Below are 17,677 nucleotides of genomic sequence, written 5' to 3' on the forward strand. Positions count from 1 at the left end.
CACCTTGTTTGAGCACCTAGCTGAGTGCTGTGACCTTCCTGTGGCCCCAGGAAGGGCCAAAATAATGAACTGGGAAAGGAAAATAATACATTGATACACATTGACCAGCTATAAGATTGAAACAGGTGAATGGTTTTAGTTCTTTCTAAACTACAAATTATGTTTCAAAACAAATCAGAAAAGATTCAGTGTGAACTCTTAAAACAGACTCAAAGGATTGTCATATAAAATAGTCCTCCATACTAAGACTCACCATTGCTCGCCTCATGAGAAAACTCAATAAACATAAAACCAAGTAGCAGCCTATACCCCAGAGACAAAACAAAAACAACAACCCCAAACTCAAATGCTCCAAACAGCTAAAGGAAGAGGGAGCGAGAGACAGGGGACGGAGGTGGGAGGGGTGTGGAGGGAGAGTGAAAGGTAGGCTAGAGAAACACAGAGTGATGGTGAAACAGAGTTGCACTCAAGAAGAGGTCAGCTGTGTTGACAACACCAAGTTGGAGACGCTTGAGAGGATACGATAAGACATGAGGGGATTATAACAGCTGGTGAGTAGGGAAATTGTTTTTCTCTCTACATTCATTTTCATTATTGTGAGTCGTCACTGAAAATGTACAAATTGTTGTGTTGTTTTTTTTAGTCATATCACTCATGATCTCTGCCTTTGTTAAACTGTCTTTAAAACTCAGAACTGTGTTTTTTTTTAATCAAACTGTGTTTTGAGCATCACCTTTGGACCTGCTTTCACTAGTTTCATAGGTTAATTACATTACTGATACTTGTTTTAGTGACCATGCAGTGAAAGTGGTAAGGTGATGTGGCAGTCAGTCATTAAGCTTTAATATCCCCTCTCAAGTGGGATACTTTACTCCTTGAGTCCATCCCATCACTGCAAAGGAATAAACAGCATCCATTTAAACACAGGGGTTTTGTGAAATCAATATAGGACAAACGGCAGTGCAGAGAGAAAGATGTGACACCGCTGTGTCACTGTGCACGCTGGCATGAGATGAAGATGGCAGATAAAGGGCCAGGGATGGCCACTCTCAGATTCACAAGCATCGTCGTTTGTGCTGTTTTACTGGGACAAGGATCTCCAGAGAAGACAGGTGAGTGTGTCACCTATCACTTTACACACAACAGACGGCTGAATGTTTTATTATAACACATGCTTATGACATGATGCTCCTGTAATGGGACTCTTTCAGGAGGTGGTAAAGAGGACCAGAGAGATGAGATTATTCGGGAAATTATTTCAAAATGGAGTAAAGGAGGTGTTTGGAGTCCACAGAAAGCTCCGCCAGAAACAAACGAGGACCAGTCTGTGCACCCCTGGGTGAGGAATATCATGGGGAGCCTGAAAACACTCGGTCTCCTTCCCAGCAAGAACCTGCCTTCATTAAACAAGCCAATCGACAGACACAGACTCTCCGGCTTCCTCTACAACATCTCGATGTACCTCCAGGAGATGGGGGCCGAGCTGGAGGAGGTGCCGCCGGCGGAGCCAGATGATGAGGAGCAGCTGTGGGAGAAGGTGCTGCATTTCTTCCTTCAGTCCGAGGGAAACGCTGCGATGAACCAGTGGAACGGCCGCGTGCCACCTCGACCCAGCGTCAAAGTGCAGGACTGGTTTTTATCCCTGAGGGGCAGCCCTCACTGGGACTGGCTGCTGGGGCTGCTGCAGAGCCTCATCGCTCTGTCGGAGAACCAGCCCCTCAGGCCTCTCTTGACCTTCGTGTCCCAGAACTGGAGGACCTTGAGCGCCGTGCTGGAGGCGGCGCTGCAGGCCCTGGTCAGCGGGACCTACGGCCAGGCCAGCGCGGGCCTGCAGGGCTTCATCTGCGCTCTGAAGGGCCGTGGTGACTGCGCCTTCAGTGTGAGCTGGCTCCAGAAGCTGCTGCGCTTCTTGGAAACACGCAACTGGAAGCCTGTGGTCAGTTTGCATCCACCAGGAGAAGCAGCTGAGCACACCAAGGGCTCGAGCGCGTTTGGGCGTCTGAAACCCTTCAGCCTCCCTCCCGAGGCCTTGAGGCAGGATGGGCTGGATAGAAATGCCTCCATGGATGACATGATGGCCACAGAGGAAGAAGACCCAGACTCCATGCAAAGTTTTCTACTTCAGGCTTTGTCACGTTCAGGCGGAGGAGAGCGAGGAGGACACCTGGCTCAGAAGAATCTAGCTCTTGTCCAGAGTTTGGACGGGCTGCGGAGGGGCCTCCTGCACAGGGTGGGCAGTTCTGTTTACGGTAACCTGAGGAGGAAAGTGTCACGAGTTACCATGGCACTGCTTGATGATGTCAGCACCCTGGTGGAGGTGCCACATCCCAACGCTCAAGGCCGGTGCTCAGTTGGTGAGTTTGTGGAGCATTTGGCTTCAGAGGATGTTTGCACCGTCCATCACAACTTGCTGTTTATTTTCATGTCCTACTGTTCAAAGTACATTATGCATTCATGCAAACAATCAATAGGTGTTTGATGAAGGTTTCTCATTTCAAACACTGTGTGGATGCACTCTCATATTTACATGGTTTGTTTTAGAGGATAATTATGAGAAACATGATCATGCTTTGAATTTTCATAATGATAATAATACATTCATTCATTCTTGTTAAAACATCTAATCCAATAATTAATAGTTTTGGCCCTCATTTCACCTGAGAGATACTGGAGTGAATGTGACAGTGACACTGCTTTAAAATCTTTATAATCATGGTGGTCATTGAAAGCGTCTGTTGTTAGCTTGGCTAATCTCTTTATCCTCTCATTGATGTCAGTAACATTATATCTCAGGCATTGTCAGCTGAGCTGCACTGTTACATCAGACCTAGTTGTGCACTAGTCTGCAGGAGGTTTTTTCCACCACTCATTAACTTTGATTTTCAATTAATACTCGATTTTATTTGTCTTTTTGAAGGCGACCTGAGACAGCTGATCCTATGGTGAGTAATTTTAGGGATATGACTCATTTCATTTCACATGTTTATTAGTAAACTGTTGGGAACAACAACATAAAAATCACATTTCTCTCATCTTTTCATACATATCTAGGGGGATACGGCACAACGTGTCCTGGAACACCCAGGCTTTGGGCGTGAATTCCCACGGCCTGCCAAGCTCGCTCCCGTTCCTGTCCTGTCCGTCCAGACAAGGAAATGGAGTAAGATCACAACAATCTCCAGCCCACTCGCCTCCTGAAACAGCTGCTCCACAAGCCGCCTCCAAACTTCATCGACCCTCTGCTGCTGCTGCATCTCAACGCTCCCAGATCCACAAGCCTCAAACGGGAAGAACAAGAGAGAGTAACGACCGGCTGAAAGTGATGGAGTTCCCCACCTACTCAGAAATCCTGGAGGCAGCGTGTAATGAAACCATCCCAGGCTTGACAGGCGTCTCCAACTTCACTGTGTTCCTCTACTGTAAACTCTTCGAAGGGGAGAACGGGTCCGTTGATCCTGCAGTGGCTCAGATGGGGCTCGACCTGCACGCCACCTGCTCCGATGCAGCCTGGTACCTGTCGGCCGCTGAGGACGACTTCCTCTGGGTTCATGTCTGCAGTGAGTTCTTTGCCCAAGAATTCAACAACACCGTCTGTGCCAACTCTTCATTCTGGCTGCAGAGAGCTCATCAGGTGATGATTAATGATGAGCATTTGATTTGTTTTCTGGGAACTTCCCATAAATACCAGTGTCATGTCACGACAAGGCAACTGAGAACATGCTTGTTATTTTACTCAAGTTCTATTAACTCATGTTAAAGGGATAGTTTGACATTTTGGCAAATTGGCCCATTGGCATAATCCCTTAAGTCATAGCAGTAGGTTCGTTACCTTTATTTGTCGGTGCAAGCTGTTTTTAGAACGGCGGAGCAGAGCCGTGAGCTTCTCAGAATTAAGCTATGGTGGCTAATGGGATTTCTTGGTTTCAAACTCATCAAATACACAATCCAACAACTCCAAAACGCTCTTGTGGACAAGTTTTGACCTGCACATTGAGATATGAGATAATAACGGAACGTTACGAGACGGAGTTGTTTTCGAGGCAAATGCAGAGACTGCTTGCCGAACGCGCATCAGCGGTTTTGCATGAATTTACCTCTAAAACAACTCTGTCTCGTAACGTTTCATTATTATCTCATAGCGTGCTGAATGTGCAGGTCACAACTTGTCCACCAGAGCGTTTTGGAGTTGTTGGATTGTGTATTTGATGAGTTTGATGAGGGAAACCAAGAAATCCCATTAGCCTCCGTAGCGTAGCTCTGAGCAGCTCGCGGCTCTGCTCCGCCATTCTAAAAATAGCTTGCAGCGACAATTAAAGGTAACAAACCTACTGCTATGACTAAAGGGATTATGGCAATGGGCCAATTTGCCAAAATGTTGAACTATCCCTTTAACTTATCGCTGTTTTACTATTTGCAGGCTGCAGCGACAAAGGACTACCATTTTTTTAATCAGACAAATATCGACGACTTGTGCGTGCAGCTGTCAGGTGAGGTGTTAGAAAACCCGGGACTGGATGAGGACTGTCTGGCTCAGCTGGGCAGCCGGTCCCTCAGCGCCCAGGCTTTCAGACACTGCTTCCTGCCAAACAACTCCGTCCTGATCTCAGCTCTGTGCGGCAGTGAGTCCGTCGACTCTCACCGGTCCCTGCCAGAGGGGAGCTGGGCCGCGGCGTACTGCTCCAAAATACTCAACGTCTCCCATGCCGACAGCACCGGTGAGGAGACTTGTCAGTACAGGAAGTGGTCCGTGCATAGCTTCACCAACGCCACCCTCCTGCGGCTCTGCGGGGAGACACACGGGCTGAGGGAGTACGTTTGTCTAAACACCACCGTCTACAACCACCTGCTGAGGTCAGACCCTCAGTTTGCCGACGTCTGTGCCGATCTCCAGGCAGAGCTCGAGGGCAGGAAGTGCTTCCTGCAGAGGTTTTTCGACATGCTTCCAGCGCCGTATGAGTTTGACACATCACAGCTGTGCGTGGACCCGGCGCCGCTGCTGGTCGACGTCCTTCACAAGCTGAGCGTGTGCGAGATCGAGGGAGGGGAGCGTGAAGGGTTTTTAGTGGCGCTGGGGTACGTGCTGCGAGTGCTGGACTTCATGGTGGGCCTCTCCTCCGGTCTGGACGAGGGGGAACGAGAGGCGAGGCAAGGTTTCGGTCAGGCCATCCTCCTCTCCAGCCTCCTCGACAACACGTCCTGGGCCACGCTGCGGCCCGAGGCCTCGATGAGCGTCCTTCACACTCTGGGGGTCTTCCTGCGCAGAGAGCAGAACGCCACTGTGAAGGAGGACCTGCTGAGCTGCTTCAGTGTAAGACAGCTTAAACACACACACACACACACACACACACACACACACACACACACACACACACACACACACACACACAGAGATCAAAGAGTGAATAACTTTCTGCTGTCACATCAGCCCGTCTTGTGGGACCTCATCCAGCGAGACGATAACTCATCTGCTCTCAGGGTTCTGCTGCAGGTAGCTACTGGCGCGTGCCGCTACGTTCACATTTATCATTACACAACCCATCACCCCACTGAACTTTATATGTTGTTTAATGGCTCTATTTCTCCAGGAGTACCTCCAGATGCCAAGGGACAGCATTCGCACTCTGGTGATGTCTGCCGAGAAAGATGCAGTCAAGAGATTTATCTCCCATATGCATCAAAGTTGGGACCAGTTACAAGTTGAGACCAGCCAGGTTTGCTCCGAAAGTCCAAACAAAAACAATGAAGATGTTATTTGTGACATTTTTCTGTTGCACTCTTTTATATTGCAATCTTGTGTTGTATGAGAGTTATTTGAATCTTTGTCTCATCGTGGCCCATGCATAGTTAAAGAGAGCCAAACTTAGCCCGCGTCCTGCTCTTTTGTTTCCTCTGTCAGGCTTCTCAAAAAGAGTTACAGGCCATGGAAACAATGACGGCTGCTTTCATCCATAAGTTCCCCCGAGTGACCCCAGAACTGTTTGTGGACATGTCTCAGTTCATCCCCTTTATGTCCGTCTCCGACATCATGACCTTCCCCGCTTCCCTAATAGTCAACGACAGCGTGTGAGTTACTGACCCCAGAAACATTTACTGTGATATAACTTCCTGTCCTGATGCAAACAGCAGTAATTACGTGATAATGTCGAGAAATAGCCAAGAAATAACAATAAATTGCGTAGTAATATCAAGAAATAGCCTATAAATTACGGCCAATTTCATATTTATGTCATGTTTTTCATAAAGGCAAAAGATTACACATGCTTTTCATACTTTTTTGGGAAAGGCCAGAATTTTTCTCCGCCAAGTCCTTGCAATTGACCGTTATTTCTGGGCTATTTCTAGACATTATGATGCAATTACTTGTTATTTCTTGGCTATTTCTTGACATAATAACGTAATTAATGGGCTGTAAATTAAAGGGTTACCCAAACAGCTTCTGTTGTTCGTTGCTCTTTAGACTGACGGCCATTCGCGACCACAGCTCAGGGATGAAGTCGCTGCAGAAAAAGGCCTTCGTCAAACGACTCTTGCAGTCGAGCGTTGTGGGTGATGTCCCTACTTGGCCGCCGTACTTTCTCAGCTCCATCCTCCCACTTCTGCCTTACCTACCAGTCAGCTCTTTTCAGCAGCTGACATCACAACAGGTTAGAGGTCATTTCACTTTCACTGATTGCAAGCTCTTTTCTTTACATAACTGCTGTATATCTTGTTCATATGTCAGTGACGACAAATTAAAAGCAAAACTGAATGGAAATAAATGCTTTTTTCTTCTTTTTTTTAAAATGTTTTTTTTAACATTTAACCTGTGGTCTTTCTTTCAGCTTGCTCCCCTGGTGGAGTTGCTGGGGAATGGGAGCCTTGATGGTGTGAGGGGGCGCCATGTGATCCGGACCCTCTTCAGCAAGAAGAAAAATCTGACCGGTGATAACATACTGAGGTGGGACCTAATGTTTATACACATAAAATATGTAGCTGCATGAAAGCATATTGCTCCGTGGCATCACAGCTAACTCCACAGAAAGGCTTTAATGTAGATACAGAGCTTCAGTCCTGCACTCGGTGTCACTTTAACTAGCATTGGGGAAAAAGTGCACACTACAGAGCTTGTCTTTATATTTGTTTTACAATCATAAAGAGTGAGGGTTATGCACTTTGCAGGTTAGGAGTCCTTTCCTGTTATTTGGATCCAGCAGAACTGGGTTCATACGTTCAGGACTCAGCTGTGTCCCCTGATTTCTGGCGGCTGCTGGCTCAGTGCATGTCCAAGGGGTTCATCAGTGCCAGCGGCAGGGTGAGGGGTGCATGTTCCTTCTGGCATCACTGCTGCTCTATTTTTCTGTGTTGTTACTCCATGCCGTGTCTTCACCGACTGTTTCATTGTGTTTCGTGGACAGTTGTCTGCTTGGTTGATACCGGCAGTTCAGGCCCTGAATGTCAGCAGCATGGCTCCTCCAGAGCTGTCGGCGCTCAGTGGTCTGCTGCCCCAGTTAGGAGCTTCCTTCCTGCTGTCTCTGCCCTCACAGCAGCTCCTGGACATCCTCTCACAACCAGGCGTACACACATATTCTCCAGCACAGGTCAGCGGGGAATGTGTTTTTTTTTTTTCTTTCTCTCATGAGCTACTTCTTGTTATTGCCGACGTTTTTTAGTTACCAGTAGCCTAAGTTTCACTTTCGCTTCAAGTGCGGCTGTATAACCACATTTAGCTATTAAATCTCTAGAGCAATGAAGAGGATGATCACTGGTAAAGTATGTGGCCCTGACCTAAAATACTTCACCGCTCTTATTATGTGAATGCTTGTGTGTATTTTTCTATGTGCATTTCATCCATTTTTTAATACTTTCTTCAGGCATTTCAAATATTATCCAAGATTTCCAAGGACACCAATGTAAGTAAAGAAAAAATTCTGAACATCTCTGCAGAATTTCAATCATCCACTCACACTCACTCACCTCTCTCGGTGTCTCTCTCTGCCTTCCAGCTCACAGTGGAAAAACTGTGCAGACTGAAGTCGTTACACTCTGGTCTGTCCCCTGCTGTGCTCAGAGACCTCCAGTGGTCTGAGATTGGTGAAATTGTCCACTGTCAATGCTGGAGAACATTGCTAACTGAGCTGAAGCCTGGTCATAGAGCCATGCTGTTCACTGCAATGCAGGAGGTAACAGAGCTTTCAGTCTGAAGTGCATCACTTATCACTTCTCCAATCTTTTCATAACTCCTTATAATTTCCTGTCACTAATTCCTTTCCTCAACATTTATTACAGATTGTGCAAAAAGCCTTCAATGTATTGGAAAATGTCGCATTAAAAAAGTGTTTTCTGGTTGTATATAATCAACAGGCTTTACACAGAGACGTGCAGAACATCACACGGCAGGTAAACTGCCTTTTACCATTTGTCCCTCTGAGGAAACTGATAGAGGAGAATAGAGAAACAATTACGAGGGATATTAGCGCGAACAGAGACGTGCTCTGGTCGCCGCAGCAGGTGAGCATTTCACTTCAGTCTGCTTTTGTTACTGTTTAACATTGCATTGATACGACAACAATAGGTCGGGCCCCTTCTCTAAAGAAGAAAAACTAACCAGCTTTGGTCTTTGCTCCCTTTAATCTGCAACTCATTGGATATGCTTCACGTGAGCCTTTCAGGATATTAATTCTCCATACACATCAGCCACCATCAAGCTAATTAGTTTGGATGTAGTACAATGGTGTAGAGGAGTGTAGCATAAATTAATAATGGCTACCTTAAAGGGATTTTTTTGTCACAGCCAAGAGTGTATTAGCCGGCTTTCACCACCTGTTCTCTGCTCCTCAGCCTAACAAGACCAAAGTCAAATCAATAAAGATCACCTCTCTCACTTAGAAGCGAAACTGAAACACACTCTGACTCTGCACATGGAGCCTAATCTGATCCGGCCAATAAATTAGACAGTTATCAAACAGATCTTGGGTTCAGCCCAAGTGATTTCACTGCATATATTCAACAGAGCATATTTAATGCGGTGCAGTGTCATGAGTGATATAGCACCAGTGTTTCATTAAACATTCAGTCTGAGTTTTGTTTAAAATGAAAATTAGCAGAGTTTAGGTCACTAAAGCAGGTAAACCTAATGTTTTCCTGTCGATTATATTCTACTTAGAGGATCTGTGTTCAGGCTTCTGGTCCTGGTTCGATTAATCTTTTCTAAGATATGGAAGTTTGGGTCTAATGTTGGCAGGAAGGAAGGATAGGAGCATGAAAAATATGTGGACGGCATCCAACAGTGTGATGCCAAAAAAGAAAACCAAGAATATGGAGTTGCAGTTGCACAACAATCTGTTGTAAAAACTTCTTTCTCAGAACTTGACATCCAGAAAATGACATTTTAACTCAAAATCTTGTCATCATTAAACCCACAGCAATTGTACAGTACTGTATCGACATGGGAATACTGTTTGTGTGTTTGTTCCCAGGTGTACCCATCCTCATAGTGACCTGTTCCCAGCAATCGATCGTAAACCACAGACACAATACTGACTTTCTTTACTGACTTTCTGTCTGCACAGGCCCAGTTTCTGTTCAAAAAAGCCTCTGAATTTAAAAACATCACCAGCAAGTCAATGAGGTGAGTTGAACCTACTGGACCCAAACATCCAGACTTGTGGTTTAAATCAATAAGTCTTTTTTTTTTCTTGCAAACCCAAAAACAAACGGCTCAAATCTTCAGTCATTTTCAGGCCAAATGCCTCTGTCTCACCTACAGGGCTCTGGGTCAAGTTGCTGCTGGAATGAGCTGTGACTTCTTGAGGCTTCGGACCAACGATACCGATTTTGCAGAGCTGCTTCAGTTTGTTAGTGAGCTGCCTGGAGGCACGACACCTGCTCTGGTGAAACCTCGCCGCGATCTCTGATATGCATTAATTAGACTGATTTGCTCACACATGAATAAAATGAATATTGCCATCAGAAAATATTAAAACACTAACAGGTTCAGATGTGTTTTTGGCTGTGTTACCAGCGGAAATGTATCATAGAGGAAATAAGGAAACGACCTGACCTCGACCTGAGTGTTTTGAGCTCTGGGTTCGCTGTGACATTACCGTAAGCGGCGTAGCTATATTTTACTATTATCAGATGTGTGTCATGGTTAATTCAAATATTACATCAATTACAATTACATTTGCTCTCTTCTTTTCCAGAGTGACGATGATAGAGGATCTCTCCAACGCCTCCTTCAGAGCTGTTTTGGACCACATCCACGCTCACTTTGCCGATTTCCTCAGACTTCCACATTACAAGCAGGCGAATTTGGCTGAGAAGGCTTTAACAGAGCTGGTAATAAATACACAATATGTTTTAGGTAGATAAGTGTGATCAGAAACCGCAATTGCTGCATGCAATTTCCAAACATCATTAAGATAAAATAGATTTCCCAAATTAACCTGAGGGTAATTAAAATGATAAACCATAAGCATGACTACACAGAGTAAAGTGGAACTCAGAGATCCTATTTCTGGTTAAATGAAATCAGGGCTTGCGTCAGTGCTGGTGAGTCACGTACTTGATTTGTATTAACACATTAATGGGGACAAGGGAACAAAGTGGGTATTTTTTTTTGTGAGCTTGAGAAGCCTGAACCAACAAATGTCTGGAGAAGAAACAGATGGAAAGAGAGATCCAGGCTGTTTCATCCTCACAACAGCTTTTCACACCAGTGAAGTCATATCAGTGTGAAATCCTTGTAATCCAGGTCCCCTATGTGCATGTGGTGCTCTGCAGGGCTCTTCTCAGGCTGAGGAGGAGATTGATGGCACCGCTCTGGACATCCTGGGGCCTTTACTGCCTTTCTTGGACCGGGACAGTTTGGCTCTGGTGGACAGAAGAGCTCTGGCTCTGCGGCTGGAGGAGCTGAGAGGTTTCTGTCTTCCCAAAGAGGCTCTGAGAGATATTAGTGCCCTGCTCACTCAGAAGGATTTACTCGGGTAAAAGATCACATCCGCTGGAGAAAACACTACAGGATCCTGGTTATGACACATTGGCTAGTCATATATATGCCACATTTTACATACAGGTTTAAAAAGTGTGTACTATGGTGTCAGTGAGAATCAAGATGTCCATTTGTATGAAAATAGTGGCGACAAGCATAGAAAAACAAACTGAAAACAAAAACAAACAACTAAAACTGAACGAACAATTGCAGACGCCAGTAATCATGAGATATCTGCACATGAAATGCTTATTTGTTTGGCTTTTAATGGCTCTACAATAGGCTACAATAGTTTAATCTGATAACAAATGTTGTTGATAAAGGCTGAATTCATGGCTTTTGAATTACAGGAAATGTTTCATTTCAAATTCAAACAGTGTTAATAGTCTACAGTCATGCTAGGGGCCATTTTACAATTAAGCTGAGGCTGGTGGGACTTTGGTTACTTATTTATGCTTACTTCAGTGCAAATGAACAAAATGCATAGAAAATAATGCAAACTGATGTTTGAGTCGAGTGATGGTGGTAGATGAAAGGATAAAAGATAAAATAAAAAAAACCTCATAGGATTCACCCCTAAGGGACATGGATGTCTGTACGCATATGCAGTTCACATAGTATAAAGACATTTTTATTGTGAAGAAGTACTTCATAGGCTGAAACAAAACACCTTCAGCACTTGTTAGTTTAAAGTAGTAAAATAAACACAGGAGAGAAGAACAGATTGTGTTTAGTCTATAATACATTCCCACGCCTGAAGATACTAGAGCTGTGGTTTGGTTTGCAGTGAAACAGGGATTAACCTACTCCAAACAGCAGCAGTGGTGAGATTTATGATTTATTTGCCAGGGATCCTTCCAAATGGCAGGTTGGAGATGTCGAACATTTGGGCAGGTTGGTGTTTTCTCTCTCACCAAGGCAGATTAACGCCATCCCTCTGGTGAGCACCCGAAAAAAAACATGCAGATAGTTAATTTCACTATACTGCAGTTTTCTTGATATTAATCCTGGCTATTTGTGAATGTGTTATTCCTGTGCAGACAGTGTTGAATAAAGACACAGTGGAGCAGGTCATGGTGGGTCAACAGCGCTGGGAGCACAGTGAAGTCGGCGAGGTGTGTATCACTCGGTGCATGGACCGGCATCGCCAGAGACAGCAGACTCAGACTCTGATCCGAGGGATTGTCAAAGCACGGAGCAGGAGGGCAAAAGGTTTCATCATTTTCCTACAAGTTATACCCACTCCAGCACATTAGTGATATATTTGTATCTGTGAGAGTTTCGAGGAAGCTTCTGTGTCACTGCAGTGAATCCACCTGTGTTTCTTTGAGCAGTTCCAGTTCCCAGCTGTGCCGACATCAGAGGGACGTTTCCCTCAGCGTGGTCGTCCACTCAGCTCAGCCGCATGTCGCAGCAGGATCTGAAACAGTGTGTAGAGGATTTCGGTCAGGATGCTTTGCTGAGCTCTGAGCAGCGCCGCTCGCTGTGGCTCAAGCTCAGGCAGGTCAGGAAAAACTCTTCCCACTGAAGATCATGCAAAATTTACAACGTCTGGGTTTGTTCGTTTGTGGGTTTTTTTATTCGCTCTCAAGGCATTTTGTTCTCTTCCACACAAGTATGAATACAACCTGTTCTCTCCAATGCATTATACAGACTCTAGTCTGTAACAGTTACCTGCATCATCCTCGCAGCAGTTTTGTCGACCACCCAGTTGTCCCCATCAGATCATAATGTAGTTCTTGATAAAAGTTGTTGATAAAAATGCGCCACCCCTAGTAACTTAATTGACATTTCATTATCAATGTCTGGGAATTCCTGCTTTTTTGATGGCTGTAAATGTAAATTTGAATGTAAATATAAGGCAAGTCAACAGGCTGTTGCATCCTTTATGAGTAGTAGGCCCATTTCAGTATGTACAGGTGCATCTCAATAAATTAGAATATCATGGAAAAGTTTATTTAAGTCAGTAATTCAATTCAAAAAGTGAATCTAATACATTATATAGATCCTTTATACAGAATGAAACATTTCATGTCTTTATTTATTTAATTTCTTTTAATTGTAATGATTAACTTGCTTACATTTAATGAAAAATGTAAATATTACAAAAGAAAAAAAGAAGCGTTTTTAATATGGAAATGTTGGCCATCTGAAAAGTCTGTCCATCTATATGTACTCAACACTTGGTTGGGGTTATTTGACATGAATTTATTGAGATGCACCTGTAGTGTATACTCTGGTTCTTTACTCCCTCCAGTCCTTCAGTCCCGTGAAGGAGATGAGGGCGGATCAGGTGCTGGCTCTGGGCTCCGTGGTGACTGAGATGGGAGAGAGAGAGCTGCAGGACGCAGATCTCACCGACCTGGGTGTGATGGCACATCTGGGCACGCTGACGGACTGGAGCCCTAAAAAGGTGAACTTTTGAATTCCTCCCGTGTAAAACTGCAAGGAAATGACAGGAACTCAACGTGGATACTGTGCGGTACTGATGCTACTTTTTTCTTTTCAGATGAGAGCAGTGATTGTGGGCGTGATGCGGAAACGTAAATTGAAAGTGGAGCAGCTAACGGTCGTCGATCTGGCAGCATTTGGTCATCTGATCTGTGGTCTGTATCCTTTAGAGCTGAAGAAACTGAATCCCTACAATCTCAGGTCAGTCAAATACTGAATATATGATCATCAACATCATCCCACTTTAATTCAACACTTAAAAAAACTATTAAAAAAACACCTTTTCAAAGCAATCTCAGACAACTGATAAAGCTTAAAATAGCCATAATAGCCAATTGAACACATTTCAAAATCATACATAATTCCAAAGTAATCACAAAAAAATGACAACATGAATGGAAAAATGGACACATGCAGTGAAAAGGAGTTGAGTTTGTCACTTGTTAAAGAGGCCTATAGTGATTTAATTAGACATTAATTGAAATCACAGACACTTGCTGCCATATTTAGGGCACACATTTCCTCTCATGAAAACGTTTAACACCCCCTCAGTGGGGCATTAAGCCCTGAATCTCTTTCTCCAACCTGCAGCATGGCCTCCCTGTTCCTGCGGGACATGTCTCTGCCGTGCACAGAGCAGCAGATGGAGGCGTTGACAAGTCGACTGTCCAGCCCTGAGGCCTTTGGTCCAGTCAGTGCTTGGGGACCAGAGGTCTTCACTGAAATTGGGACATTGGCAGGTACAGGACTAAGATAACGTCCCTGGGGGTATAAACTTCTCTGCCATCAACTTTTTCTTTATTGCTTTTCTTCCAAAGAGTGTGAGGAGGGCAGAGGAAAGAAATGACAGCTCTTGGATGGATAGGTACAATTAGAAATATCCCCAAGGGTTCAGACTAGAGGGTGAAAAGGGGGGGAAGTTTCTTTTTTTAAAACGTTCCCTCTGATTTGATATGAGAAACATTAATTATCTGACAGCAGTGTTTGTCTCTCGGTCCAGCGGGCCTGGAGGATCTGCTGCTGTCAGCTCTGGTACAGGAACAAGTGGAAGGACTCAGCCCTGCAGCCATCGCCCTGATGTCCCCGAAGAAGCTGGCAGTGAGTTTCACCTTGGTGTTAAAGGGTTTATTTATTCAAAATAATCAACATAACAGCATTTAATGTCACAACAGATGTACAGTACTCTTTAAGTGGCTTAGATGCAAGTATTAACGAGATAGTTTGATTTATGTAACAGCAGTCGAACCATTATCTGTACAGTAAGGCAGGAAACATTATTCTCTGCAGACATTTTGAGAAGTCTGATGCAGAAGAGTCAATAAATAATAAATTATTTAAAGAACAACGGCCCAGTTCCATTTAGCTGCTTCAGTTACGGCACCTTGGTGCTGTTTGTGCCGCCTCTCTGTCACTCTGGCATGACTTTCTGGGACGCCCAAACAGAAGAGCGTCATGACAACGACCAGTAACAATTCTGAAAAGATATTTTAGTTGTTTCATTTTAATCTTTTTTTCACATTATTTTAGCAACTCTCATACAGCTGTCTTTTTTTTTCTCTTTGATTTCATTGTGATGCCTGATTAAAAAGGATAAATTAGGTTATTATAATAACTTTTCTGTACTCATTTAATATCAAAATTGATATTTTAAAAAGTGCAAGAAAAATAATCAAGATAAAATTCTATAAATACACACATACTCTTAATTTGGAAAGTTTAATAAGTGGACACAAAACATTTACGAGTTTCACACTCTCAGCATTTAAGCACATCCGTCAGTGAGTAATAAGCAAAACACATTTCAGAGTCTCTGAAAACAACTTGAGAATCTAAACCAAGAGCAATCACAGCACCATAATACATCTGCATTCCTGGGAGTAAAAAAGGAGAACTGTAATGACTTGGAAATACAAAAAAAGAGCGCACACATATCTCAACTCAACTCAACTATAGTAAACTTTATAGTAGTAGTTGAAAACAAAGTGCTGTACATAGAGACATAAAACAATTAAAGGCAATAAAATAAACAGATACAGACAGTAGAATAGTTGTTTGATTGTTTTTAAAAGCAATTAGAAACAAAACAATAAATAAAAGCAAACCATAAAACACTAAAACAAGAGCAGAGTCTCATGCGGAGTTGAAAGCCAGGGAGTAAATATGGGTTTTAAGACTAGTTTTAAAAATGGACAGTGAGGAGGCTTGTCTGATGTGCAACTGTAGCTCGTATCAGAATACACAAATACATGGACTTGTCAGGAATAGAGCAAGAAACAACTAAAGTCATACTAGACAAAGTGAACTGTGGACTCGTATGAAACATACGTGACCAGTAACAAGAAAGACATACTGTAGTTTGGTCATTTATCTATTTGTACAGTTTCCTTTATAAAATTGACAAAAGCATGCTGCCTCTTCACCCTGTGTGTCTGTGTGTTTGTGTCTGACAGGTGGTTTTCAGTGCGGTCCAGTTGTCGTGGATGAGTGCGGAGCAGGCGTGGGCCGTCACCGAGGAGCAGTGGACTGAGCTGGACGTCGAGCAGAGACACGCGGTCGGACTGGCTCGATATGAAGGAGACGTCCTGCTGGAGCAGAGAGGTGCATCATCATCATCACCAAAAAATAAACTAAATAATTTAATGACCTCCTTCACATACAGTAGCGAGCCTCCGACTGTCATTTTATCTATTTGGGGGAAGTTTTTGTGAGCATATAGCCTCCTTTATGATGACATTACTTTCCTGTAGTGAGCAACCAATATGATTTTTATGTTGTGTTTATGAGGTGATGATAAACGCTCTGTTCCTCTGCCTCCATAGGGAGAAACCTGGCTCCAGCAGCCCCGAACACAGACCGCCTCGCTCTCTGCTCGCTGGCTCTGTGCCTCCTGTTATGGCAACTAATGTGAAATGCTGGAACAAAATGTAACTGTCCATTGACCTCTCTTGATGGTATCATCATATTTGTACTGCGAATAAATATTTCCAACTGGTTATTGCTCCTTCTCTTGTGCTGGTCCTTAAATTTGCATTACGACTCACTGTAGCATGTAGCTGTACTATGCATACAACTGTTTTGTTAGACCAATCAGAGTAAACCGCCATGTTTATTTGACTAAATCTACAGGGTGTACGATCAAACAAACAAACATAAAATGAAACATCTTAAGTCTTTTTGAATTACTGATGTTGAGCTTCATCAAAACTTTCCTCTCCTTATAACCTCTGTTAGATCAGGAAAACACCTCTATGGAAATTTCCTCAGGATATAATTTGGAAATTTCATTAGCGCCCTGTTAGCATCTTTTATATCTAATGTATATTTTATTTAATACAAACTGACATTCTGTAAACAGGCAATTATAGGCATTTATTTTTTTATTTGACAAGTGAAAAAGTCAGCCTACCAAAAGTTATGAAATGCCCTGCAGTCTTGGCTAAGTCTGTGGTCCGGTCTTCATGTGTCAAACTCTGATTCTCTCAGTTGTGTGTACAGAATGCAAATGCTTTTCCATTATTGTTCGGGCATTTTATTCCTTTATTACATGGATCCAGTGGAGAGATTAACTGGTAATGGGATGAGAAAGAGGCGGTGAGCAACATACAGAAAAGGCCACCTGCCATAGAAAGACCTAATAATGAAAACTGGGCTAAATTACCTCGTCACACACTGTCTGACTCACAGAAAACCTGAGACCAGATAGTATTATTCCAACACAGGGGTGAGCTACCAGCTGGTAATGGAGCTGTCATATACAGTTGTATCCAAAGGTTTCAGAAGCACCAGTGGGCAAATAACATATTAACACTTCAGAGAGAAGTGATAAGATGTAAAAACAAACCCTGCAGTAAACAGACATTACAATGTGCCTTTCCTCAAATGTTAATGCAGTGTTACAGTCCCCTGACATCAACGTTATTTGAAAATATAACATCTTAAACATCCACGAAAATATCTGCAAACTTTAAGTAATGGGCAGGAAGAGTTTTGTAAGAGCCACTGTTAGTTTTTCGTATCGTTTTAAACCCATCCTGCTGTACTGTTCCCCTCAACACCATCAACAAAACCAAAAAAATAAAACGCATTGCATCCAAGACCACTAACCATCCCACACCAAAGCTCCCAGAGCTCCACCACAGAGCCGCCGCACTCACATGGACAATAACAGATGACCTGCTGGACCCCCCCTCAACCCACACTGGTGGTGGACATGGGCTCGTTTTAATAAGAGCTTCGTCCCCGCTGCAATTACTGCAG

General features: G+C 43.7%; 1 protein-coding gene across 2 annotated transcripts; it reads left to right on the forward strand.

The window, feature by feature from the left end:
- The first annotated feature begins 476 nt into the window (after positions 1-476).
- On the forward strand, positions 477-16,413 carry LOC146989682 (stereocilin). Of its 2 annotated transcripts, XM_085762413.1 has the most exons (30): positions 477-566; positions 967-1,112; positions 1,212-2,354; positions 2,918-2,942; positions 3,052-3,631; positions 4,418-5,308; positions 5,426-5,488; positions 5,586-5,711; positions 5,897-6,063; positions 6,458-6,644; positions 6,822-6,937; positions 7,159-7,291; positions 7,395-7,577; positions 7,851-7,889; positions 7,983-8,159; positions 8,341-8,487; positions 9,549-9,607; positions 9,746-9,869; positions 10,001-10,083; positions 10,182-10,317; positions 10,762-10,964; positions 11,819-11,909; positions 12,010-12,181; positions 12,304-12,473; positions 13,227-13,382; positions 13,479-13,621; positions 14,012-14,160; positions 14,421-14,518; positions 15,871-16,018; positions 16,240-16,413. In XM_085762413.1, the coding sequence occupies exons 2-30, from the start codon at positions 1,013-1,015 to the stop codon at positions 16,326-16,328; spliced, it is 5,898 nt and encodes a 1,965-aa protein (XP_085618539.1). In that variant the 5' UTR covers positions 477-566; positions 967-1,012; the 3' UTR covers positions 16,329-16,413. The 2 variants fall into 2 exon arrangements, with proteins under 2 accessions (XP_085618539.1, XP_085618550.1); XM_085762424.1 differs by lacking the exon at positions 477-566 and having other exon boundaries at positions 878-1,112.
- Positions 16,414-17,677: the final 1,264 nt, after the last annotated feature.

The sequence above is a fragment of the Trachurus japonicus genome, chromosome 3 (assembly GCF_045865225.1).
Source record: "Trachurus japonicus isolate A0001 chromosome 3, Traja_1.0".
Taxonomy (NCBI): Eukaryota; Metazoa; Chordata; class Actinopteri; order Carangiformes; family Carangidae; genus Trachurus; species Trachurus japonicus.

Excerpts from the sequence above, each read along its gene's own strand:
- LOC146989682 (XM_085762413.1), top strand. The coding sequence starts at position 1,013 with ATGAAGATGGCAGATAAAGGGCCAGGGATGGCCACTCTCAGATTCACA. Across the intron at positions 7,292-7,394 it reads TCATCAGTGCCAGCGGCAGG|TTGTCTGCTTGGTTGATACC; the intron begins GTGAGGGGTGCA and ends TTTCGTGGACAG. Across the intron at positions 10,965-11,818 it reads ACTCAGAAGGATTTACTCGG|GGATCCTTCCAAATGGCAGG; the intron begins GTAAAAGATCAC and ends TTTATTTGCCAG.